This window comes from Hippocampus guttulatus, chromosome 13 (assembly GCF_054856545.1).
Source record: "Hippocampus guttulatus isolate MCC_2025c chromosome 13, RoL_Hgut_1.0, whole genome shotgun sequence".
NCBI classification, from domain to species: domain Eukaryota; kingdom Metazoa; phylum Chordata; class Actinopteri; order Syngnathiformes; family Syngnathidae; genus Hippocampus; species Hippocampus guttulatus.
This window is the reverse complement of record NC_141273.1, coordinates 15471175-15497511: the sequence shown is the minus strand read 5'-3', so window position 1 is coordinate 15497511 and position 26337 is coordinate 15471175. Positions and strand designations below refer to the sequence as shown.

Here is a 26337-nt window from a genome sequence, read left to right as displayed (position 1 = left end):
CTTTTTCCGGTGACAGGTTTCAACATCCATCGCATATATGCACACACATTGTCAGCAACAGCTTTTTTTTTTTTATTTAAAAAAAACAGCATAGGTGAAAACATTTTGCAAAGGGAATGCAAAGATGTTGACAGAAGCGCGTCGTCCCTCATGTTGTCATCTTAAATTACATTTAAAAAAAAAAAAGGAAAAATGTACAAAAGTGCTTACACGGTGCAAATAAGAAATTAAAAGTCTATAAAAGAGTAAAAGCAGAGGGAGGATTACACAATTGTACATTATATTCAAGATTTAAAAAGGTTGGATATGACTATGTTACAACGCAAGTAGAACCCAAAAGCTACTCAGAAGGCTGCCGGTTATTAGGTAGTCCGAGATACCCGAGGTTAATATTAATAATGCTAATAAATATTGCTTAAATAAAGCGCATGTGGCTCAGGTGGTTGTGTTGCTCTGCTCGAGTTGGATGGCAGAAGCTCCAAGCCTGTGGGCGCTAAAAGTCTCCCAAAAAGATACTCACCAGCTTGTAATGGCACTTATAAGACCTCCAAATAAGTGGATGTAAAATGTAGAGGATTCAAAAAAAAAAAAAAAAAAAAGTCATATTTGTAACCTTCTGCTGTGATGCACGTTCCTCACAGGCTCCTTGTGAGTCCAACGAGCTGAGCTGTGGTCAGCTCAATGGAAACAACATCCCATGACGCCCCCCCCCCCCCAAAAAAAAGATTTTTTTTAAAAAACGCTCGATGGATCAGTAACTGTTCTCGTGACCCGCCAGGATATAGAGGTTGCTCAGCGCTGTTGGGTTGTCCGTGGGTCGGCTCTCCAGAACCACCACCCTGAACGGAAAAGGGGGGGGGGGTGCACGGTTAAGAACGCAAGAGTGGAATCTCGTGGAAAAGAGCCACTATCAAGGAACTTGGTCCCAAGAACATAAAGAACTGCTTGTAAAAGTCGCCAGTTTAAAGTCGATGGGCAAGTTGAGGGGGAGGGAAACAAAGTTTCTTCATTCATTCCTTCTTCCGAAGGACCCCCCCTCCTCCCCCATCTTTTCCCCCCATGTCGCTGTTCTGTGTGAAAAGCAGCGAGACGGGATGGCGGGACCAACGCAACCTGGCAATTGTCCGCCTTCTGAGATATCGTTGACTTGGGGACGGTACGGTACATCTGTGTGAAAGGGACTAACTGAAAGAAAGGGTGGGCTCGTGCGTGAAGTTTACCGTCTCTTAACTCACTACTCCTGCCTTGCTGTGCTGAAAGCACGCGTCACTGCCGGGTGACCTTTTCGTGCGTTCGGTCAGCGTGGAGATATCATAGGGCACACCCTCATATGGTATGAAGGTGAGCTGGGAAACTACAGCCCACTCCTCCAAGATGAAATTACATAGCAGGCGCGAAGGCACGCTCAGAGGTAGCTGGCACGGGGCGACCGGTCCTCACCTGTCAGATCCAAGGAGGCGGAAAACTCTGCTCGGGTCACAGATCTCCTGCGTTACCTGTGAATCAACGCATGAGAGCGTTACATTTAATACCTCTTAAAAAGGCCCAATCGAAAAGGATGTTTGGGGCCGATTCCAGTATCGCACACGATAAAATCCCGAAAACTGATTCATTGTGCGATTCTTTTAAAAATATCCTGTACAATGAATAAATTAAGTTAGCAACTCTAACTGAAGTGTATCAACTGTCTTTCATGCTAATTCGTGGTTAATTTGCCTTTAGCTTTGCCTAAACTTAACCTATACGGTAAAAACATTTCTACAAAATAAATCTGAGATTATTGTACTCCAGATTAATTTTTGTTTGTTAAAAAAAAAAAAAATAAATACATGGGAAGAGGACCTTCCAAAAACAAAAAATCGTATATTAAATCGCAAAATTGTTCGCAGTGAAGGTTTTTTTTAAAAAATCAAATTCAGGCGAAAAATTCACAATTTAAGAATCTGATAACATTTTGTATGAGAATCATAATCTAAATTTGAGCAAAATACAACTGTCAAGTATAAGTGTGCCTTAGGGGAGGTCGTAGCTGTTGTGTGTCCATGGAACGTTCCCGTATGCGCGAACGCACCATGAAGCCGCCACTGTGCGTGTACAAAAAGTGTTGACATGATAGCTGCTCGGTCGAGGCGAAGCAGACGGGGGCGAGTGGGCGACACCTGCGAGGTGTTAAGCGCTAGGCTCGGACGAGGAGGGAGATGTGATCTGGGTCTCGGGTGTTGACGGAGGCACCCGATGGAACAAACGGCCATCGAACAGCCGCTCGTCCGTGAAGGAATCGTACCCGCACAAAAGCTGAATTATTCAACGCCGCTCACTGTTGCGTTTATGATGATCAATTTTGCATGCCTGCTGACATTTAAGAGAGAAAAAAAAGGAATAATCCAGATGGCCGCCAAGCCACGGGCGGTATCGCTTTCCATCAAAATGAAATGCTTCGCCTCGCTGCGATCTCTTGAACTTTTATTGTGTGAGCGGGACCGAGTAATGATTCGGGTTCACTCCGATGACGAGCTCATTAGCTGCCGCGCACACAAAGTCACCCGTCGCACCCGGGATCACCTGCGCGGCGATGTGGAAGCATCCAGGAGACAATACACAAGACGCACAACTAGCCGCATGAGACGGTCTTTCTTTCAGATTCACGGCATTTCCATTTCAAAGGTGAAAAAAATGGGGCGTGGTCGACTGAGTGACAGCAAGACCCGGAGTCGGTTTGGCCGACATGTGAGTGCCTGGGCGAACTGTGGCCGACAGCAGTCGCTTGAAAGTGTTTTCATTTTTGAGTTTGTTTTTGACTGCTCTGCAACAGGCTTGACTGCGGGGTTTTTTCCCCCACATGCAAACACATTAGAGTACCTTAATTGCTTTCAGTTTTCCCACCACTCGGAACTGAACTTTTTGGGCTCGCAAAAAAAATAAATAATAATAAACCCAAACAAACCCATGAAAAGGTCAGCGGAGAGTGTTTTCACCTCATTCGATTTGAAGCTCTTGCCCTGCATGCCGTGCTTCCAGAAGGCCAGAACGCTGTCCTGCAGGCAAACTGCAGGAACAAAAGCAGAGACTCAAACACCTGGCCAACAATCAGACATCATTTGAGCATTTTCTCCTCTATTATTATCATCTATTATTAAATGTCACTGAAAGAACAGCCTGTTGAATTTGACTCGCATGCTGAGTGTGCAAAGAATTTTTTCCTCTCTGACAATCGTAAATGTTAAATCAGTTCAAATAAAAGTTGTATGTAAAGAATAATTAATCAATGGAAGCGCAGCTACCCAATACCTGGACACTTTCCCCCATCCTATGTCCAGTCTCATGTTTTAAAAGTTGGTTAGAATGTATGTATGTGCGTAGTGAACGTCACTTCACGTGGACACTCCTTAAAAAAAAAATTAAGCAACAAAATCTTACCAACAGATCCGATGCCAAAGTCAAAACTGAGCTCGGATGCCAGCTTCTTGTTGGACTTCAATTTGCCTTGAAGGTTAACAATCTTCAAATTTTCTGTGTGGAAACACCGGATACAATTGATCCAATTTGAGACTTCTGATGCTTTGATGACAAAGTGTGTCCACTTACGGTCCAAACACACCAACACAGTGTCTCTCTCCAGCTGGGTAACATGGATGGCATCCACCTGCTGATTATCTGCGGGGAGAGATGAAATGGCTGAGAATTTCATATCACATCTGACATAGAAAAAGTGATTACAATACTAAATAAATAAATCAAATAACATTTCACAGTAACAATATTCCCCAAACTCAAAGACTCCGAAATTGTGATGGCCAAAATAAAGTAAACAATAGTCCCGTTTCATCCCTAAGAACAAGCGCGGTACGAAGGACTTACTGGTTCCCATCTCGGTGAACCAGGAAGAGCAGGAGTTGAGGTTAATGGTCTCGAAGCGCACCACCTGGCCGGGCTCGGCGCCCTGGCTGATGGCCACGCACAGCAGCGGGTACTCCTGCTCGGGCACCACCAGCATCTCGAACACTTTCAGCGGGCTGGGAAGTGGGAAGTCAAAGTGCTGCCGGAGGGGGGGGGGGGGGGGGGGGGGGGGGGGCAGACAAAACATTAGGCACACCGGAGCATCCCAATGACTTACGAGTCAAGAAAAATCAGTACAATGTTCGAATTTCACGGGGGGGGATTTGACATGACGCGGACCTCACCTTGATGAGCATAAACCTCTGCATGGGCTCATACCACTGCAGGAGGACAATGCCCGACTGCAGCGCTCCACATAGATATTTGTGGCCTGTGTATGGGTTCCTCACTGTAAAATAAAAATACTTGAAAAGAATGTTGTGGTACTGTTGTTAAATCCAGCTTCTTTTATCTTAGCTAGCTGGCTAAAGTAAAGCCTCTACTTTCTCAAGAGCTTTGAAACAGTAATTCATGCCTTTGTCACATCTTGGCCCGGATGTCTGTAATGCACTTTATTTTGGAGTAAGCCAATCCCCCATCAAGTGTCTCCAGTTGGTCCAGAATGCTGCTGCTTGCTACTTGAAAGAAGGAGCACTTAACTCTGACTCTGGCATCCCTTCACTGCCTCCCTGTGCATTTTTGAGTTCTTTTTAAGATTCCATTTTAATTTAATTGTATTTTTTGAATGGTCTCACCCTACCATACCTCGCTGAGCTCCATCACCCTTACGCATCGTGGGCCAGATGCCATTAGAGGTACAGAGGACTAAGCGAAGGCTCAGCGGGGATTGAGCCTTTTCTGTTGCCGGTTCCTCTCTTTGCAAAGACCTCCAGCTAAACGCTGCCCATTTTTAAAACTTATCTTAAGATTTATTTTTAGTCTTTGGCCTTTCACTCAGACTTGTTTTTGGTGTGACTGTTTTTGGGCTTTGTACTCTTCATGACTAATTTATTGTTTGTTGTACGACTTATTTTTGCTCCAGGTTCAGCAGACCTTGTATATACTGCGGCGGCTGTTTTAAAGTCCTCTATAAATGTGTGTGCAAAGTACTTTTGACACCCAGGCTGCCTGGGTACATTTGGACAAGATGGACAAATAAAAGCCCAAATAGTGCAAAGGGGGGACTCACCGATGCAGCACTTGTGACAACCCTTTGTGTCGGGGATCTTGGTCGTCAAGGCGAACCTCCTGAGGGGACAAAATAGCTCTCTGTCAGCCCTGCTGAAAAGAGACCATGACGTTGTGAATCGGGCGGAGCCGGACAAAGCTTCCACTTCAGTGCGAGCGGGCTCATTTTTCACACAGGCGGCAGACGGCAAAGGAGCGCATACACAATAAGACGCCGACTATTTTGCAGTGTAACTCTGAAAAAGCTGACTGCCAAGTGGCAAGAAAACAGCATTTTCCCACTGAAAAAAGACAATTTGCCTGCGTCAGGCTCAAACTGTCTCCATCATCCAACCTTGCCTTAACCTTTAAATAGAACAGTTATGGAATCTGTGACTGCATTTTCTTTGGTAGGGGGTACAAATGATTAGGCAGACCACAAGGCAAACATCATTGCACCGCCGTCACCTCGGTAGAATCTTGTCCGGGAAGCGGTGCGTCTGGAGCTGGGCGGCCAAACCGGGTTTCTTCAGCTGCTCAAAGAGCCCAATGAGGTTGTGGGAATACAGCTGGAAGTTTTTCCCTGCGGGACAACCCACCGTCACCGTCGCATCATACACATTTGCTTGATCAGCAGCGGCAGCATGGACATTTCAGCGAGGTGATACGTGAGCGGCGCTAAAAGTGTGACAATGGTGTGAAGCGCATTACCTTCTGATGAAGTCGGTTAGTAGAGTGTCATGTGAAGCCAGGTGGGAGGAGGGTGGACAGTGTTCAAAGGACAGAAACGAGAAGAGAGCAGAAGTTAAGACGATCCAATAACAAAGAAGGCTTCACGGTTTGTCGCCCCACAAACCACATCACAATGTGACATTTTCGTCACACATTATAAGCAGTATGTCGTAACTTCATTGACAATTAAATCTCTAGACAGTTGCAGCATTAAAACCTTTCGAGACATTTGATCCTGCTCCTCTGCATGCTTCAAGTTGAGTCGCAATCAGATAAAATCGCCATCATGAGCTCAAGTGACCTCTTCAGACCAAATTGACAGACTTATCCCCTGTATTTTCGGGCATATGGCTTCTTTAGACTTTTTTTTTTGTCTCTACTCAAGAACGACTACTGCGAGTCACATCAATCTTTTCCAATTAAGGTCCACCTAGACACAGTGACAAACTGACATTTCTAACAAATGAGTATCAGCCATCTATGTCGTATGCATGCTTCAATCAAACTAGGTCACAATCGGACAAATACTGTTCCTTTTTTTGTGGGCATTCTCATGATTGACATGCCTACCAAATTTCATGGTGTTCAGGGAAACCGGCTTCAGCGGATTGCTTTTTTTCCTTTTTATGCTAGCAGTAGCTAACAGTTAAAAATGTCTGCATCTAATCAAAATGCCTTACTTCCTGTGCTCTTCAGGCAGGGCTTGTTGAGACTTTTTTGTGGGTCTACTTAAGAGAGATAATGCTAGATAATGCCATCCGAATAACATGTTGGAAACGGACACTGGCTCTGACTTGATGGAGCCAAGTTATTATTGGGTTGTGCTTTATGCCAGATCATCAAGCTACCCCGCAGTGATCAGATTCACGTTAGATATTTTCAAAGCAGACAAAAACTAGAGTGAGTAACCGATTCCAGCAAAAAAGGTATGACTGGGGCCTCAGTAAATGCTGCGGTTTTTGATCAGCAAAGGAGTCGGCAAGTACTTAATGCACACATATGAATGATAGCAAGAATGAACGGGAGTATTTACAGTTAGTCATACATGAGAAAAGGAAGGCAAAGATTGTTTAATTCTAAACCTACGAGGTTGGTTCTATAAATTTCACAACCGCATGAGCGGCAGCAGCTCTTGAGAAGCGCACTGATCACACAAAAGGAAAACAATGTCTATTTTCAGGTTGGGCAGTGTCGCCAGATAACGCGGGACAAAAGCAGCAGCGGGCGATGACGGTGACGGGTAACGTGGGCCATCGCCACTTACCCGATAAAGACATCAGGTTGTTGTTGATAACGTACAGCCATGTGCACTTCCTGGGGAACAGCTACAAGGAGACATAAAGACGAGGCGTGACCAACGAAGCATTGCGACAGTGGAAACAGATCCAGCTTGTAATTGTTCATCAACATTAAAAAAAAACAAAAACACCTGCGGTAAATCTTAATGATGGCAAAAGCAAAAACAAATCATTACGGTCCAAATATGCTACGACACAGGTGTGGAGAACATGAAACCAACAAAATAATTCCATTCAATCCAATGGGGAAAGATGTTTTGAGATGCATGCGTTTTGGAGTTTATGTGCAGAATATTAGATCGGATTTGGGCATCTGAACCTGCAGTGTAAATCCAGGCTAAAATGGGATCAGGTGGTTGACGCCGGCTAACTTTACCTGCTCCATCGTGGCCTCATGCAGCTCGTTCAAATTGAGTGTATAGATACCATCCTCTGTCCCAAAGATCAGGTACTGGTCTAAGGGGGGGACATACATGTGTCAGGATGTCGAAAAAGTCTTAGGTGGGTGGGCGTGGTCGCGTGAAATTGCTGTCACCTTTGGTGTCCGGATGGATCCAAGACGTGGCACAGTTGATCTTCAGAGGACACCCATCGAACACTTTTGAGAAACAAGCTCCCATCTGCCACAAAAAAAAAAAAAAAGCGAGGAAAGAAAAGGGACAGAAACGTGTTACTCCCATGTACTACGTAAACAAACACAGTGCTGCTCAGCATCTTGTCAGCATATGTTGTGATTTATGACAGTTTTCACATTCTTTTTTCCATGTTTCATCGTAAACATCATTAATTCGGTTCCCGTTTACATCAAAGGAAACCAGTTCCCGGCACATACTTACTGTACCACACAATGTGAACCGAACTGTGATTTCAAAGTCAAGTTAACGTAACAAATAATGTGATTTTAGAAATAGTGCACACAAGTGAGGCGATTAACACTTCAACAAAGACAGATCAAGAGGCATCACCATCACTGTGGATGCGGACTGTTCACTCACCAGCACTTTCGGTGTGGGCGGCAAGCCGTTGATAGCCGGTTTCTAGCGTTGGCGCAAAGGAGACAAACTGTGATTCGATTTCGATTCAAAAGCTAAATCTAAAAATGTATTAAAGCATCATCAATTAATCAAAAGCACTCTCCCTATTTTATTTTTACTCACACATTTTTTTTCAATTGAGTTATGTAAGTTCAATATAAGGTTGTAAAAGAAGAAAATGTGGAGAAAAAAAAGTGAAGCGTTTTGAATGGTTTATGAATGTATTGTATGGATCTTCAATGTTCAGTGCCATAAATCTCCCATTGAACGCAAACAGGGTGGACAAAATACGCACAGGAAAATCCTTCTTCAGCTTCCGATGTGCCCGGTTGGGTGTCGCCTTGGGACTGTCGCCATTCACGCTTCCGTCCGAGTCGTCGTCTTTGGGATTGAGGCAAAAGCAACGGTGTTATTGGACAATCACATGGAGAGAAACATGACGGTGGAGCTCTGGCTCACCTTTGCCTTCGCACTTACTGACAGCTTTGCAAAGAAGAAAAATGACCAATGAACCACTTAATGTCAAATTGCACAGTTTTCTCGGGTTCCAAAATGGCGGCAAAGCACAAATTCAAAAGACGGCAGAAGAAACGGAAGCAGAAGAGTCGTCATCTCAACAAATCACAGCTACGGAAAACCCAAAGTTCAAGAAACCCAAGAAATGACAACATTAAGAGACCAAAAATAGTTTGTTTTTTTTAAATTTATGAACTTGATAGGAATTATGAAAAGTATTTTCCAATGTGTTGTATGACTATAAGAGTTTCACTTTTTGAATTGAACTAGAGAAATCAAACTTTTCTTCCATATTTTTAATTTACTGACGTAACCTGTACAGATGTAAAAGAACTGCTGATGTTGCAGCATGTCCTTACCCTGGTCCGAAGCCTGAGACAAGAGCCCAGGGCTGCTGACGCTGACAGAAAGGTAGTCCGGCGACGAGCTCCCCGCCTTGTTGCCATGCTCCGGCGTGCTCCGGCGTCGCGCCGCCTGGCCCGGACCATTTTCCGCGTTGGGGAAGCGTCGCACCGTCAGCAAGCGCTCGTCGCTGAGACCTGCGTCCTCACAGGGGATTTGCAAGCGGGGCTGCAGGAAAAAAGAGACAATGGCAGGCAATAGTCAAGTCAGGTCAGGTCAAGTTTATTTATATCGCCCTTGATGGCAAAGCGATCCTCAAAGGCACACAATTAAAACTAATCTAAAATAAGATATAATGAAGCATATGCTGAAATATTCTATTGAAAAAGGGGAAAAAAAGAAAAATCCGCTCTAAAAACAAATGAAAACTAAATTGAAATATTATTTTTTAATTAACTAAAATTAATGGAAAACTATTATAACACTGTTAAATTATGTGAGCAGAAAAATTGGAATCGCTACTTATGAGTTACCAACAGGGAAAATAACTACAGCAATAATTAATGAAAAACCTTGAATTGTCAAACATTTTTGAGCGTTAGTTTCATGGACCAGTTAGACAGAGTAGAACAGAACACATTTCTACTTTATTAAACTAAATCCTAATTAGACTTAAACCCACCACTGGTGGACACAATGTACTGTCAGAGAGAGCAACTGATTTTCCTTTTCCTATTTGAGGAAGTCGTTTATTAGTCTTCAGTGGATGACGCAGTCAGCGTCTATGAGTTCATCGGACTATTATTTGTGGAATTGCGATTTGTCATTGATGCTCACCTTCGGGGGCCGAGGAGGAGGATAGCCTGGCTTGAGTGTGGATCTGAAATAGGAAAAGAAAACAAGAAACAAAAAGACGAATGAGGATCTCAATCGCAGACGTCCTTTGAACCTGCCACACCACGGTGTTTGGTACACATGCGCATTTGGATCCGATGAGACCGATTTTGTCCAACGGGTATGAATGAACGTGTTTGTCATTGTGGTTGTAGTTGTAGTTTTTCTTCCATGTAGCTAATTGCAAGTACAGCTTTGCCTTGCCATTTTCTAGCTACATGACATATCAAATGACAAGACTAAAGATGACTTTTTTTTTTCCATGCCTCGTCTCATTTAAGGCCATGCAGCGCATGTGTTTGTGTGTGTGTACTGCCACGGCCGGTGATTAAACACCAGCGTTTCCTCACAGTTCCACTTCTTCGAAGGCGTCCTGGAGGTGAGCGACGTGTCCCCTGAAGTGAAGCAGAGAGCGGCGTTACGTTCATCTGTGGCATTTGGGGATGATGGTAAATTAAGAAGGGATGATGCAAATTAAATGCAAATGTGGGAAGGGTTGGGGGAAATCCACATTTTGTTGTGGGGGAGGGTAATGTTACCAAGTAGTCCAGTGACGTCAACCCTCCGCGAAACCGGTGCAACAACATTATGGACGGCTATTACATCCTTCATGCGCACTTCATGTGTTCTCCTGTCACGCAGTGCCCTAAATCAGACATCTTTTGCATTTTATTTATTTATTTAACAATGAGCATGTCCGTGATAGGCTTTTGTTGAAATAGCCCAAGGATCCACAATTAGAGCACATTTGAAAGCTGCGATGGGCAAATATTGTGATCAATGGCCAAATTTGTCTTTTAAAATGCTCAAAACATGTGTAGATGTAAATACAAACCAAAATCAGAGTACAATGCTTGGTAAAATATTCCGTTTTTTTAAATTACTGATACAATATTTTATAGTGTCCAGAATTCATTATTATGCACTAAACCATTGTACAATAAAATCAAAATATGTCAATTGCTTTATTGTATCACTTTATTTACAATCACTCAATTTAATGAAATGAATAAATAAAACACCCATTAATTTGGGGGAATTCAACAGGACTCTTGATAATGTTAAATGAACTCGTGTTACACCATTTACTTGATATGACAAAAATACAGTACACAGAGTGTCCTCCAATGTACTGTATTTTGACTAGATTAATTAGTCTATGTTTTTATTTATTTTTTTACTATGGAAGCTGTAAATACATTTACATAAAAAAATCATAAGAATATTTCAAATGAATCAATAAAATGAATTCATCGCAAAGCCCTAAGACACGCTATCAGTATTAACTTAGAATTGGGCAATTGGACCTGCAGTGTAAATGCTTCTTAGACGTCCATGATGTCGGCAGTTGCGCTGACTTCCAAAGGGGAAAATCATGAGGGTTGGCATCTCTTCTACTTTTCAATTTTTCACCTGATTTCAATTTTACAGAACTGGGGGAGTTTGTAATGACAAACAACACACGCTGCTTGTGTGGTATTTAAATGGCTACAAACTCGCTGGTTAACAAAAACAATGTCGGCGGATGATTTGGGAGTTTGGACTAATGGATGCAACACGACAACTACAACAGAACACAAGCAACAGCAGTGTTAAGAGTTACCGTTGGAACAACTCGTCCTCAACGCTTTTGAGGAGACTCCTTCGGTGGGGAGGGGGAGGGAACGAGATGAGAGACGAGACAGGCCGACAGCCAAAAGAAGTTTGGGGAGAGATACAGAGAAAGACAAGCAAAGCAAAAGGGAGATGTGAGAAGCAGCTTGCTTATACTTTATAAAAAAAATAAATAAATAACAGAGAGCAAGCGTGGGGGAGGGTGGTGGAGGAAAATTCGTGCTCATTAAGAATCAGTGAGTCAGGTAGTCATGAGTTTAAACACTTCATTGTGGACGTGCAAGGGGGAGATCAAGTCAAATTTCAAAAAACGGTGTCAACAAGAGCAGCCGCCTTGACGCTTACCTGGCTGTTATTCCCCCCTCGGCAAAGGGGCTCCAGGGGGACTGGAAGTCATTATCTTTACTCACATCCTGTGCGAACACACAAGCAGAAATAGCAGCGCTTGATACACCTGCACGTCGGCGCCACCGCCTGCCTTTTGATCCTCACCATTTCTGAATGGGCCTCCGTTTCCTTCCGCAGCGGCGGCTCAAACTGCAACTTGTCGACTGCCAATGACAAAAGGACACTCTTTTTTTTTTTTTTTAAGCGGTCGACTGCTTCTGAGGCAGATGCCATTTGTCATTTACAATTCAACAGTTAAACTGATTGAAAAATGGATGTGGCTGAAATTCAGGCATTTAAGTAAACTCACACATTTGTTTCGAAATACGTCATAGTTGTTAGAAAATAACGTGAGTGGATTCATTAGAGCCGACCAACGCTAGTTAGAGCGAACTGTAAATGAATAAATCTATAACTGCTTCAGACAACAAAGTGTATGCAGAAAAGTGGTGAAGATTGCACGACTGTCTGTGTCCTATGTGTTGTGTTGTGTTACTTTTTTTATTTTGACTTCAAAATGGCGCCGCGAGAGTGGCTGCCTTTCCAGCAGCTCCTATATTTTGTTGTTCTACTTCTTCCTTTCATAACTTTGCTGCTGTGAATTGGGAATTTCTCCACTGCGAGACTAATAAAGGTTTTCTTATCTTATCTTAAAAGGTGATTCAGCTCTTTCAATTGCTTCATAGTGTAAACAGTAACAAAAACAAAAGACAAAGTGAAGCACATTCTGAGCACACCTCAACTGGCACCGCCACTGCACACCAATGTGGCAAACGCGATGGCAAAGAAAGGGCTGGCCCCAGAGGTGGGCAAACTACGGCCCGCGGGCCGAATCCGGCCCATTGGTCTTTTTAATCCGGCCCGCCGAAGGTTGGTCCACAATTAAGGTTCGATGTGAATGATTGCATTCATTTCAATTGGACTTATATTGACAGGCATTTCACCGCCAGGTGGCGCATTGACTTGAAGTTGCAGAACACGAGGAAGGTGGATCTTTTCGACCACCTAGGACCTCTGTATCGCTCTACTTCTACTGGTCTGATCACAACCCATCTGCAGCAATGCACAAGCTAAAATAGGTAATCAACAACACTGTTGTCATTTAAAAAAGTATATTAATACAGTACTTTCATGCTTTTGTTCTGTTGATGTTTGATATGGACTGTCAACAAATGCCTTTTTTTTTTAAATGTACCATAGCTCGTGCTGACCTGGCCCTTCTGTCAAATTTTAAAAGTCAATACGGCCCCCCGAGCCAAAAAGTTTGCCCACCCCTGGGCTGGCCGGTAGTCCATCCTCACATGTTCACTTGGACGGTGACCCCAAGTGGCAAAATGTAAGACCTACACCCCACATGCGTGTTTGTTGGCAATGGAAGGGCACGGATGACATTTTGAAGCAAATATAAATAAAAAAACACAGCGGCTACGACGGATTACGTCTATTGGTGAGGTTGTCTGGAACACAATGAGCAGCAATACAGTAATAGGCAAACAATGGGGGCGGCTGTGGCTCAGCTGGTAGGGCGGATCGCCCAATAATTCAATGTTCGGCTGTCAAGAAAATGACCGCTGAGTTGCCACAAGGTTGGCATCGTAAATAAAAAACTTGCCTGGTTACGGTATTGATGTACTGTGTGAGAGGTGGCGGGGTGCAAATTACTCAATATAATCCGACCAAACATTTTCCACATACCTGTGAGGTAATGTCTTGCTCAACCAAACAAAGTGGCTCACTCTACCACAAGCCGGTCTTGTGATCCTTCCTCCGAGTACAACCGTTTACACCCACTTGGTTTATCCGACTCACCCACGTATTCCCGCTGGCTCAATTTGGATTGTTTATGTATTTATTTGTAAAGGAAATCTAAAACCAACTCGAAGGTTTTTGGGGTTATACCTGACAGCACAACTCAAACAACATTTACCGGGAGTATCCTCGTGCGTATTGTTTACAATCAAGAAAAGGTCCACAAACGCTGACACGGAATAAGGAGAGGAAAGGGGGGGAATGCATACGAAGGTCATATCAGAGCCGTAACAGGCGGTGCAATGGGTGTGTGGCAATGTGTGCAGCCCACCTTTGCTGGGCTTTGTGTAGGAAGATGCATAAATGATGGCTCATCCGTTCCATCTCAGATGCTGATTTTAGCCCCTTTCATCCTACCTACATATGCTGACATCTTTCCCGTCACGATGGGAGAGAGGGGGTAGATGCAGTCAACCCAGGATTTATTTTTTGTGCTTTCAAAGGTAGCATCAGAACTGTGACAAATGTGGGGCGATACTGTTTGTAATAGGAATTTCCGCCCGCAGTGTCACTGTTCTGTACAAACAGCCGTGTGAAAGCGTGCTTTCTTGGAAATATCCTACTTTTGCTTTGTGTGAAAGGGAACACGGTGGAAGCAGTTTGCTGGGTTTTGTGATCAAATGCAACGATGGATAAAAGTGAGGCTCTTCTTCTGTTGCGTTACTTATGCGTGAAAAGGGCTATACTTAGCCGTGTGACATCCCTGCACAAATGCGGACACAGGCAGTTGTGGCTGTGGCCAATATCCAATTTGAGGTGTTCAATTCAAAAGTATAAAAGGACCTTCTGTTCGGGCTCTGATGCGGTTTTACAAGTTATTCCACTGTGTCAAAGGGTTATTGTTTGTCTTACTATGTCCCTGAGTGCAAGCGGATACGCAGATGTGGGCAACATTCACATTGCTGTGTTCTGTGTTAAAGTCAAAGGTGGAAAAAGGCCTTCGTATACAGATCTTTGCAGGGTTACTGCATGAAAAAAGGCTAGTTAGCCATGTCACTAACCAGATCTCAGCCATTATGAATAAATATGTATTGCATTTATCTTAGTATTATTAAAGATGCAGTATAACAAAGGTTACATAGGTGAAAAAAAACCAACCATTCCAAACCACGAGTCAACACTACCGCGCACACCAAAAAAGTGCTGAGTCAGGTATGAGTCAAACGTGAGGATCCTATTAGTCACGGGTGACACAATGCGATTTCTGTCAGTCCGTCAGAGAGCCACACACATTTTTGGGAGGGCGAGGGTTTACGTGTTACGACAAGACCACACCAGAGGGTGAGCGTGGGCGTTACAAACACAAACACACGCACGTCGTCTCGCGCCGCCGCCACTGACCTGCTTGGCTCCCTTGAGGGGATTGCGGCCCTCCTTGCTCTGTCCCATTGTTTGCTTCAAGGTGAGAAAGACATACTGAGGAATGCTAAATCAGGCAGAACCTCCATCTCGGTTCTATTGACCTATTTATACACACACATGCTGTGGCCTGGAACAGTGCCAGTGCAGAATGAGCAGTAGTGGGACCTCGAGCGACCTGAACAGCTGGGCTGCTCACACCCGTGAGGGAATGACATGGGTCGCTGATGGGATTTAAGTTTTTTTTTTTGGGGGGGGGGGGGGGTACTTTAAATGGTAACTTACAGGCCATCTCAGAGCGCGTCCTCTCTGCCCGAGCGTGCTTGTTGGTGGAGCGGATGGTGTGTCGGACCACAGAGAGGGGCTGCGGAACAGATTGGAGACAGTTTGTCACATTGAAAGCGTGGTCTCTTTTTTTCCCTTTGCATAATATGTTCCTGCAATACATCGTGTGCAACTGTAACATCATGTCATAAGCGCTCATTTAAAAGTCGACATGCCCCTGTTTGAATCCCGGGTTTCTGTAGTGTTCATAAATGAGACCGAAATACTAAAATAAAATTGTCATGAGGAATAAACTCCAATGCAGCAATGAAACGGATTATTCGCCCAGCCTTACTTTCACACTTCATCTGAGTTGGATGACATGTGCCGCCGTGTGTAAGCAGCACCAGAAGCCATTCCAAAAAACAGTTTGCACACTTTTATGTAACAGCACAAATCATTGAACGAGTTCAGCAGCTGATGATATCTGCCATGACTCATCACGGTCACAATGACATTTCTTTTGTGTAAATGTTGTGCTATTTACAGAAGTACATGAGTTGTGTGCAAATGTGTGACCGCATCTTACCTCAAGGTCATCGTCATCCGCCTCACCATAATGCTGGTGGTTGTCGGGGTTGTTCATCTTGTCCAGGAGGTCGACGGCGAGCCGCCTAGTCAAGCCCGTCTGCGCCACGTACACATGCTGCGCCGAAACCAAGACGTTACGGGAAGACGCTCAAGTGCGTATGTATCGCAACAAAAATGGAAGCATTTGATTACCGAAAGGAGCTTTTCTGCTGTGGGCCTCTTCTTGGGGTTCTTGGTCAGGGACACTTTGACAAAGTTGTGGAAGGCGGCGGACCTGTGGATACAAAAGCAATCGGTCACAACATCATCCTCTATAGAAAGGTTTATACAGCCCAAAGTAGGGAAGGCACTCACCATTTGTTTTTGTCTTTTAGCTTGGGCGGTTGGAAGCTGCTCTTTGACATAAGAAACAAGGCCCTAAACAAACCGGGGATCACAATGTCAACATTACATTTGGAATAAATTGGCACATTAACTCATTCAGTACCAGCCAATTCTGGACCAAGTCTGGAAAAACGTTTAAAAACGTCATTGGGAGTGAATGAGTTAAAAGCATTTACATGGTGAGGTTGTCTAAAGTCTGTGACTTGTCAATACGATGATGCAATGTTTACATATGCACGCAGCGGGCCTGCGACATAGAAGCAACGGTTAGCAAGTCAGACCCTTTTGCTGGGACCCTGAATAGAAGAAGGCACAATTATTTTTTGGGGCTTCTGTGCTAAAAACCGCCATTACTTCCGAGCGGATAACTTGGGACCATTTCTACCACTACAGCGTGCAGTTATCTATCAAGCTATGCCTACAACCTGAAAAAGGAAAACGGCTGCCATGAAGATTAAATGTGTTTTGTGTGATTTGGGAGACAATGTCTCTGCCATGTGCACGAATGCAAGGCGGACGTAATAAGACAGCGGCAAAACAAACACGATGTGATGGCTAACGACATCTACGTGTGGCTCGGAGATTTGTATTCTGTTTAGCCACATTGGCAAAGATGTTTTTTTGTGACCAAGCACGTGACTGTCTTTCATTTATATGGTGACAAGTTAAGATAAATTGGGCAACTGCGCTTTGAGGCCAACCATATTACAACACTTTTTATATGAATTTTCACTAATTGTGGATGCATCTGGACCTCATCCCACTCGATGAAGAGGGTTTCGCTGTTTACCTCATTGGGTGCAAATCAAACATAGGGGGCTGCAACTCAGCCAGCTCGATGGACGTGATGCCCACTGCCCAGATGTCGCACAGCTGGTTGTAGCCACCGTTCTTCTCCACTGCGGCCACCTCTGGAGCCATCCTGCACAACGTCAAGAGGGAAAGTAGGTGACCGGAGCTTCTGAAGCTACTTGTCCAAATGCCTCACTGACGACGTACTCACCAGTAAGGCGTCCCGATGAAGGACTTTCTCTTGGCGATGGTGGCTGTTATTTTTGCCGCGACACCAAAGTCAGCTGTACACACAGACACACACACACACAACACAACCAATCTCACACATATACACACCCCAAATCCAAACAAACAGGAAAACAATTGAGAAACAAAACACCACAAACAAACCAAACACACAGGCACAAAAACAACACGCATAAACCAAAACAAACACGCATAGACATATAAAAAACACACAACACAAAACGTGAAAAAATGCACACACAAAAATAAAACGACACACACACAAACACACACACAGACGGGAGTTTTTAGGGTTGCGAAACCAGCTGCGAAGAGCTGAGGAATGAGGACACACAAGAGCCACTTACCCAACTTGACGTCGCCATCGTTCGTCAGAAGTATGTTGGCGCCCTGAAAACACAAGATAAAAACACACAAGATTTATTTGGGCGGATAACGTCCCATATCACGTCACATTCTTAGAAACATCTGGCACGCGACCCGCTTCTGAAAACACACTGTGTGAATGTGTGTGTGTGTGTGTGTGTGTGTGTGTGTACCTTAATGTCACGGTGCATCTTGCCTTTGGTGTGCAAGTATCCCAAACCCTGTAAAAGGCAAATCAAGAATATCAGTTGTCACTCCGAAGATGATTTTAGATATTGATTGAGGGGGGAGGAAAAAAAAAAAAAAATCAGCAAATCACCTGTAAAGTCTCCCGGCACATGTATGCAATCTGCATCTCTGACAAAGGACCCGTCACTGTAACACGCAAGAGACGATAGTATGAGTGCGGCGCAGGAAATCGAATGCTGTTGACTGTTAATAGCGTGAAAAAAAAAAAATCATACGACTTAAAAAAGGGGGTTCACCATGATAAATGTCCTGCAGGGATCCGCCACCGCAGTACTCCATGCATATCCACAGCTTCTCTCGACTGAACAAGTCACAGGAAAAAGAGAAAGCAGTCAGATTCATACAGTTACACAAACACAAATAAAATGTTTCAAAGCTATTTGTTGGTGCGCTGAAAAATCACCACAACCGAATTCAAATAGACATTGTAATGTAGTAGAATGAAAGTTTCAAATCGCAAAGGCTGCAATTTAAAGAGAAAAAACCCCCCCTTCAAATTAGTTTGCGTTATTGTTTTGTGATTCATGACTTACCGACTCATGTTTAATCCACACTTGTTTGGTAGAATTTTGCGAAGTTGTCAAGAACGCAAGACCGCAAGTCAGTGATTCATAGGTTAACAACTCTGAAGTACAGCCAGCGTACTCCGTTTACTAGGTTTCCACTTCTATAACATTGACGTTTCAAAGTCTCGATTTCACGCAATTCGTTTTCCATTTGCCGATTTTGCTTACAGCGCACACCTGTATAACATAAACTTCATGATAACGACCAGATCTTGCCCCCAAAATAGCAAAAAAGCCTTCCCTACAATGAACCGAAGCTAATTGCCGCCATGACCTTGCTTGTGAACAAAATATAGAGCGCGGGTTCGACGTCCGGAGGCACGGTGAGATTTTGAGCACATCATCTGAAAACAGCTCTGTAAATGGAAGCAAATCTCGCTGTCTGTGAAGGCTGAAAGCGTCTCTCACTTTCAAAAGGGAGTCTCCCGGACGAAGCTCAGCCGAGACTACGAATTGGCGAAGTCAACAATTTCGCCTTTATTTTAGCATATGCCTAGCCTATCAAATCTAAATATTTGTTTAATGCAGTACAAAATCATTTCTACAGCTTGTTGTTGTTAAAACAAAAATACATGGCAAGAGGGCCTTGAAAGTAATAATCGCATATTAACTCGCAATACTGAGGGGAAAAAAAAATCGTATGCCAAGCTACAACTGTGAGGTGCTGACACAATCACCGACTGTGGCGACAACGTGCGGTTTCGAACGCTCGTTCCCGCTGGATGTGGTCAGGAAATCAAAGTGCTCTGACATGGCCGCGTGACAAGCACGTATCAGAGGGTTCCTGTCAAACCTGCTGGAAGTCGGGAGCGGCTGTACCTTCCGTCACACCGAGGCGGCGACGGGGGCCAACCGAGTGGTAGAGTCTGAGCCATAATGCGACTCAGGAATTAGCATGCCACTTGCAGCCACCAGGCCCCGTAAAAGCCCCTTCAAAAGCACCGACGTGTTGAACGCGTAACTCTGGCGGCGCTCTCACCAGAGGTAGCTCCCAAAGTAGGCCACGATGTTGTGGTGCATGCATTCCTTCACCATGAAGATTTCCTGCTGGATGATGGAAAAGTCGTCCCCTGGAACACAACAGCGCGGAAAACGCATTACGATCTGCGCTGCGGGGAGAAATTGGAATCTCTGGTTTGTTAAAAATCCGTTTTCGTGAAGAGAGTTTTTAGTAGCCAATTTAGGGTTTCTAAAAAAGGTTTTTGTGTTTCAAACCAAGCTTTGGGGTTTGACTTTGGGCCTCGAGCACGCCTTGGGGTTAACAAACAAGGGTTAGGGTTCCAAATGAGGGATTTCAAGGGTTAAGGTATCAGAGTTTCAAATTAGGGTTTTAAGCCGATAGTTGGTGTTTCAAATTGGGGTTTCAAGTCGGGCCCGACCAATATGGATTTATTTTATTTTTATTTCTTTAAGGCCAGTGTGGATTTGCTAGAATAAAATACAGATAACCAATTTATCGGCCAATTTAGTTTAAAAATTATACATCATAAAGTAGCTTTTTTGGGTTGCTTATAGCTATAACATTTCACAACAGAAAAAAATTAATTAAAATAAAAGTTTTTTAAAAAAACTGCCAATATGTTCTTATCTTTGTCTTATAGTGTTAATGATTTTAAAAAAAAACTGAAAACATATTAACCGTTTCATGCACCCTGTAACCTTATAATACAGTAATCTGTCCACCGGAGTGACCGCTGTCCCTGAAAGGGTTAAAAGAGCAAATTTCAGCCGATTGCATCACCCTGGTCGATTAATCGGTCGGCTCCTAGTTTAGGTTGAGTCCAGGGTGAGGGTCAAGGTTTCAAATGAGGTCTTAAAGCTAAGGTTATGCTTTCAAACGACAGTGTCGCACAGACACTAACTCCAGGAGAGCTCCGTCAAACGGAACAATTTGTTCGACTGACATTCACGTGTGCAACTCTCAAACCTCCCAGCAGTAGAAATTGGAAAAAAATATCAAAAATGTCAACCAGCTGCTTCCAATTGTGCAGAAATGGGCTGCTGCAATTGATTTTGATTACAACGAGGTTCCAAAGTCCACATGAAGATTGAAAAGATGAAAATATGCGCTGCAGAGAAAGTTGTGGTGAATGGCAGCATGTGCGTCAAGGAAATAAATATTCAATATGTGTCGCTGTAACTTCTACACGGAAAGTCATGTATGAACTCGATTGACGTCTTAGTGAAGCTTGAAATGTCTCCAAATGGCATGAAGTCAGTTGTGAAAGATTCATTTTCGTCATAAAATTGGCAAATACAAGGTACAGGGGTGAAATTTCAGAATAGAGATGACCACAATGGAATCTCCTTTGTTAAAGTGACTCCGTCGCACCAGGATTTGGTCATGTTCCAGTTAGTTTCAAAGGTTAGGTAGTCAGATTAGGGTTTCAAACCAACAACAAGGGTATGAAACCAAGGATGGTGTTTCAAATTAGGGTTTCAAACCCAAGATTGCAGTTTGAAACTCCAGTTAAATGTGGTCCAAGGGCTTGACGTTTTTGTCACATACTGCAGATTTGTGATGGTCATTTTAAGGCCGCTGCATGTTCCTTCACTTTGTTGACAGTAACGTACGAGTTAGCAGCACAGCGGCCACAAACATTTGGGAAAAGGCTAATTTCAGGGATGTGACTCAGAGCTGCGAGACAAAAAATAAAATAAAACACCCCTCCGCCCCTAACCCACACACTCACTCACACAGACCCACACACATTGGTCACTTGTGGAGACGCTTCCTTTCCTCCTCAGGTTGACTCCTTCTTTATGAAACGCATCATTTATAGAAGTGATAATGTAGTTCATTAATGAAGTTAGAACATCATGAAAAAGTTGAATATTCTTTGCCAGTCATTTTATAAAGTGAGTTGAAGTCTTTCTTTGTACGTCATGTTTCAAATGCAACTGTAAAAGATGCACACACATACACACATATATATATTTTTTTGTTTTGTTTTGTTTTGTTTTTTAGAATAATCATCCGATTAAGCGCTTATCGGGATTTTTTTTCATCCCAAATGGAACCATGAAATGTAGAGTCATAGGAAGATAATACAACAGCTATAGTGTATTAGTAACGTTAGCACATACTGTACATAGAAGCAGCCTGAAAAAGGTCAAAACTAAAATACATTTTTATATATTGTATATTACGTACTTCTATTAGCTATGTCAACTGTGTTTGTTTGGCCCATTGAGTGCCGAATTTGAATTTGGAAGTTTTGAGATGAGGTAAATGTTCCCAAGATGACATCTTTAAGTTGTGGACACCAAAATAGAACCACTTCAATTGTTACACTCATATTTATTCCACGACATATATTGTGACCAAAAAGGGATTCAATTCATATTATGATACCAATTGTCGGTCATATCGCCCAGCTAGCCTAGCATCGCTAATTAGGACCCTGAGCAGACATTAGTTTTAATAATGTAAAATCCTTTTTTATCCAATCACTCTCTTAATTGATGGGACACTCTGTACCATACTTAATTCTAAAATAGTCAATCGCTGCTTGCAAAAAAAGACCATTAAGAAGTCCCCTCTCGTGATTAGTGCGTCGGGAATGAGTGAATGCTTCCGAACAAAGTCACTCACTGTCAAAACGTGTGAGAGAAGACCTTCAGATGATCTATTGGCCAGAGGGCCAGACCGCACCTTTGTGTTCCGAAGTCGCTGCCAGCGTTAGGCATGCCGGTTGGACCAGTTTTGAGATCGCAAATCCGCTCACACTGCAGAAGTGACTCTGGAGTGTTTGGAAGAAGGATGAGGCTTTTAAATTAGGCGGAATTGAATAAATTAAATTATTGGATTACTTGGGTGGGGGGTAGGGGGCGGGTAGCTGTCGAGGGTTTCAAACATGGGTGAGGGTTTTAAGCAAGAGTAAGGTTTCAAATTGGTTTCATGTGTATCATGGGGTTTCAAGCCATGGTTTCAGGTTGTTGCTCTATTCGTGATCGATAATGTTTCTACCAGTATATTTAAGGTGTTGTAGTGGGGACAAAGAGTGGACTAGTACATGGACAATTCCACACACTAGTAGGATATGGAATAAAGACCATATTGCCCATCATATTCTCAACACGGTGAGTAAAGGAAAGAGAAAATCTTCTCCTCCTTGTAACCATTTGATCTCGGTGGCGCTCATTGACATAATCTCACTAATCTGCAACGCCGTCGACGACTCTGTCAGTGTCGGTCGGGACGGGAAGCAGAAGCGTGATCTTACCTGCTTCCAGCTTGATGATCTTGACCGCCGTCAGCTCTCCGGTTTGGATATTGCGGGCCTGAAAGACAGTGGGACAATACTCACACACTGCTGTGCTTCAGGTCAAATGTACATTTTTTGTTCTGGGGAAAAATGACCACCAAAAAATAAATATATGAATATACCTGTACAGTGACTGTGATTGCAATTTAAAAAGTGACTCATTTTTTTTCAAGGTCCTTTTCCCGTGCATCTTTTTTAACAAACAAGCATTACATTGATCTGTATTACAATTGAACACTATCAGATTTAGTATACATCACTGTTTTGGTCTTATAGCCTGCTAAAGACAAGAAACCAACGCGAGTGAACATGAACGTTTATTTATCTACTTCAATTCCAGCTGTTAATTTACCAAATACTTTGACTTGGGCTCTACAGGGTCACTCTGACCACTTCACGGAAATTCCACTGAACAAGTGTGGCGCAAACAGAAGTCATCTGGAAGTCATAAATCAGATGACAACACGACTGCATACAAACCTGTGGCTTTATCACTTCAACTTTTCACGTTTCCTGAAACGATACTGTATGTCAACGTGGACTGCACTTCTTGAGCACTGAAATTCTCTTGACGTGATATAAATCGATCAAATATACGTAGAAAAATAAAGCCCAGTGACTGAAATAAAGCTGGCCACCCGCCTATCCCTCAAAAATTGCAGCCTCTGTGCTTTCAACATTGAATTCTATTACAATGCAATATCGATTTGAAGTTCATTAATGGTTAAGACCAACTGGGTATCATGGAAGAACGCGTTTGAAGAGGGGTGCCCAACCAGTCGATTGTGATTGACCGGTAACCCGCGGGCTGGTCCCAAGTTGATCGCAAGGGGTATAAATGGGGGTGGAATTCTAACCACAAGAGACACTGGTGTGCCTTCCTGTAGGTGTCCTTTTTGTCCCTATTGCCCATCCGATTGGGATCACTTTCCCTATCGTGGAAAACAACATTAACCCTTTTGCGTGTATGCGTGTTGGGCCTCCGGATTGAGGTCAAGACGGGACGCCGCCTCTAATCCGGCACAAGTCAAGTGAACGCAAATGCCACGACGACAATAAAACCGGCAACGTGCAAGCTGTTTTCCTTGATAAAAATAAATAAAAATCTCAGGTGTTAACACCAGTGGACACACTCATGATGGGTGTTCAGCAACACTGATGAGATATGGCAAGAGAATACCAGAACTCCAGGCACAGCATTCCATTGCCAGCCTTGGGGGGAAGGGGGGGGGGTTCATATAGAAAGGAGGAGGGGCAGCAGAGCTGACTGATGAATGTTTATCTGCAGCAGATGGAAAAACAAGGACCTTCTCCAGCACACCTCGCTTCATTTGGGACCAGCAAAATGCAAAGATTTCTTTTTGGAGCCTTTTAGGAATTTATGCACAACTGATCTGTCACGAATTCTCCCAATGTCCCAACGCGCAGTCGCAAAGTAAAAGTGACCAGACGCAAAAGTAAATAATTGAACTTGTTAAATCCTTTCACAACAGTTTGCGTTCAATTTTTTTCGCTAATATCTGGGACACCTGGCTAAGATAAAAGATTAATTCATTTTACTATTAATATTACTATTATTGTATAATATGTAAGATTTAATATTAAGAAGTAACAACTATTCTACAGAAATCTGTGTGTGTGTGTGCGCGCGTGTGTGTGTATATATATACACACACACACACACTGTATATATATATATATATATATATATATAAGATATGTGTGTGTATACCTTGTAGACATCCCCATAGGTGCCACTTCCCACCCGCTGGATGAGCTCAAAGTCGTGCTGGGGGTTTCTCCGCTGGATTTCGCCGCTGGGCCGGGGAAACATGTCCATGGTGGCTCTGATGCTGAGGGAAGCTGGTGCGGGCTAGTTGCTGGAGCCGCCAAACAAGTCGATGAGTGCTTGGTTTATTTAGTTGCTCCTTCCGACTGCTCCATGGCCTGGAAATCAGAAGGAACGGAATGCACATTTATTTGTGACTTCTTAAAACTACGATGTGGAAAATACAACGTAGTCGATGTTGACCTCAATTGTCAAAGATCATTGTATGACATCAGTATATTTATTTTTTTAGATGAAGGCGAATGATGAAGCAAGGGGTGTACTTGGGAAGAAAGGAGAGGGAAGAAAATGTGGATAGTATGAAGCGAGGGGAAGTAAGAGTAATTGATGGAAACTAGGCTATATGAAAGGAAAGAATGGATGAAAGGGATAAATGAAAGGTCAATGTGTTGAAAGGAGTTAAAAAGGATGACATAGAGGAAGGAAAAAGGGCTTATACTAGGTGAGGAACTGATGAAAGAAAGGAAGTGAAGAAGCATGACTGGTAATGTATGGTCATGAAGATGATGAGAAGACAGGTTTGGAGTTTAAACTCCTACAATATGAAAAGCATCTCAGTGCATTTGATCACAAAAATAAACAACCATTAAGCTACACTGGTATCTTACCTTAAAAAAAATAATAAATCGAACATGAAATCAAATAATGCAATTTCATGAACTTCCACACTGCATACCAGTTTCATGGAGGTGGAGACTAATTGCTGGAAAAGTGTTAAAGACGCAAATAGTGAAAATGACTTCAAACATACCCTTTTAAATGTGTTTGGGTAGTTCTAAATCCATAAATAAGTTCAACAAAAGGTATTTTGAAACGTTCAAATACCCCTGATTCATAGCATTAGTTTGACAGCAATCACTCCAGGAAATAACCGGGTCCAGGTCCACCATTTCTTTGAACGGTGAAACCGGAGGGGGAGTTAGCATCCGGCTAAATGCTAACGGCTAGTTTCTCCGAACTTCAGCTGCCCTCCTGCTTACCGTTCGCGTGGACGAATCGGCCGTGCATTTTTTTTTCAAATGTCCATTTGGCACTTTTAATGCCGAGTAATGCGGCCAAAAGGAAAATCTTTCAACCGGCCGTCTTTTTTTTTGTTATCGAGGCGTTCGCAAAGTTGAGGTGGCTCTCAGTGGCTCTCCTTCGGGCAAGCAGCGACCTCGTTCAGCAGCAGTCGTCGCCACCAACTTCTTTGGGACATGTCATCCTCCTTGCTCCGTTGACAGCTTCGGAGAAGGGAGTTGTACTCCCAATAATGACTACGGACCTCAAAACATGGAAGAAACTAATGATTCCATGTCTTAGTTCAATACACCAATGCTATTAAAAACAACAACAGTCAGCTACTCTTAATCTCCGTACATTTCTGGATCCTGGTGATGCGTTAAGGAACACCTCGTAAAAGAGTACTATCGTAGTTATCTCACGCTTAGTAACGTTACAATATGTGATGTTATTATAAATAAATCCGGCGGGAAAAAAAATCCAAGGAATGTTTCACCAGGACGTGTGTATGACGTTTTATAAGTAAAACTGAAATGTTGGAGCGTCTGAAAACATATATCTCGCGTTATTATCTGTCATTACATATTCATAATTACTACGGTCACCAAAGGCACCGTGTATTTTGGGTTTCATCCTGTTTTACCGCCGTCCAACGGTAGAAAGTGTGAACAGCAGGGGCCGGTTCAAAACCTGTTGATGCATCCAGGAACACCACGTAAAATGCCTTTT

The 26337-nt window shown here is 43.3% G+C and overlaps 1 protein-coding gene across 6 annotated transcripts; it reads right to left on the bottom strand.

Moving 5' to 3' along the window:
- Positions 1-48: 48 nt before the first annotated feature.
- Positions 49-26012, bottom strand: map4k5 (mitogen-activated protein kinase kinase kinase kinase 5). 6 transcript variants are annotated; one of them, XM_086127389.1, is made up of 36 exons: positions 25587-26012; positions 24490-24704; positions 22716-22773; positions 19469-19559; positions 18160-18224; positions 17994-18049; positions 17848-17895; positions 17656-17698; positions 17271-17343; positions 17058-17189; positions 16238-16300; positions 16076-16157; positions 15882-15998; positions 15314-15392; positions 15011-15064; positions 11966-12024; positions 11819-11886; positions 11463-11501; positions 10210-10254; positions 9803-9845; positions 8983-9193; positions 8567-8590; positions 8403-8488; positions 8069-8110; positions 7609-7693; positions 7450-7529; positions 7040-7100; positions 5512-5626; positions 5066-5124; positions 4182-4285; positions 3859-4036; positions 3586-3654; positions 3418-3510; positions 2976-3046; positions 1441-1496; positions 49-839 (listed from the first exon to the last, which is right to left on the bottom strand). In XM_086127389.1, the coding sequence occupies exons 2-36, from the start codon at positions 24595-24597 to the stop codon at positions 752-754; spliced, it is 2745 nt and encodes a 914-aa protein (XP_085983515.1). In that variant the 5' UTR covers positions 24598-24704; positions 25587-26012; the 3' UTR covers positions 49-751. The 6 variants fall into 6 exon arrangements, with proteins under 6 accessions (XP_085983515.1, XP_085983516.1, XP_085983518.1 ...); XM_086127390.1 differs by lacking the exon at positions 8567-8590; XM_086127392.1 differs by lacking the exon at positions 11463-11501.
- Between the last annotated feature and the right edge of the window lie 325 nt (positions 26013-26337).

What these genes read in the sequence shown, in the direction of transcription:
- map4k5 (XM_086127389.1), bottom strand. Translation starts at nt 24,597, where the DNA reads ATGGACATGTTTCCCCGGCCCAGCGGCGAAATCCAGCGGAGAAACCCC. An exon ending in TTTGATTTGCACCCAATGAG is followed by an intron (nt 16,301 to 17,057) that starts GTAAACAGCGAA and finishes CGGTTTGTTTAG; the next exon opens with GGCCTTGTTTCTTATGTCAA. An exon ending in CTTTGGCATCGGATCTGTTG is followed by an intron (nt 3,047 to 3,417) that starts GTAAGATTTTGT and finishes TTGTTCCTGCAG; the next exon opens with TTTGCCTGCAGGACAGCGTT.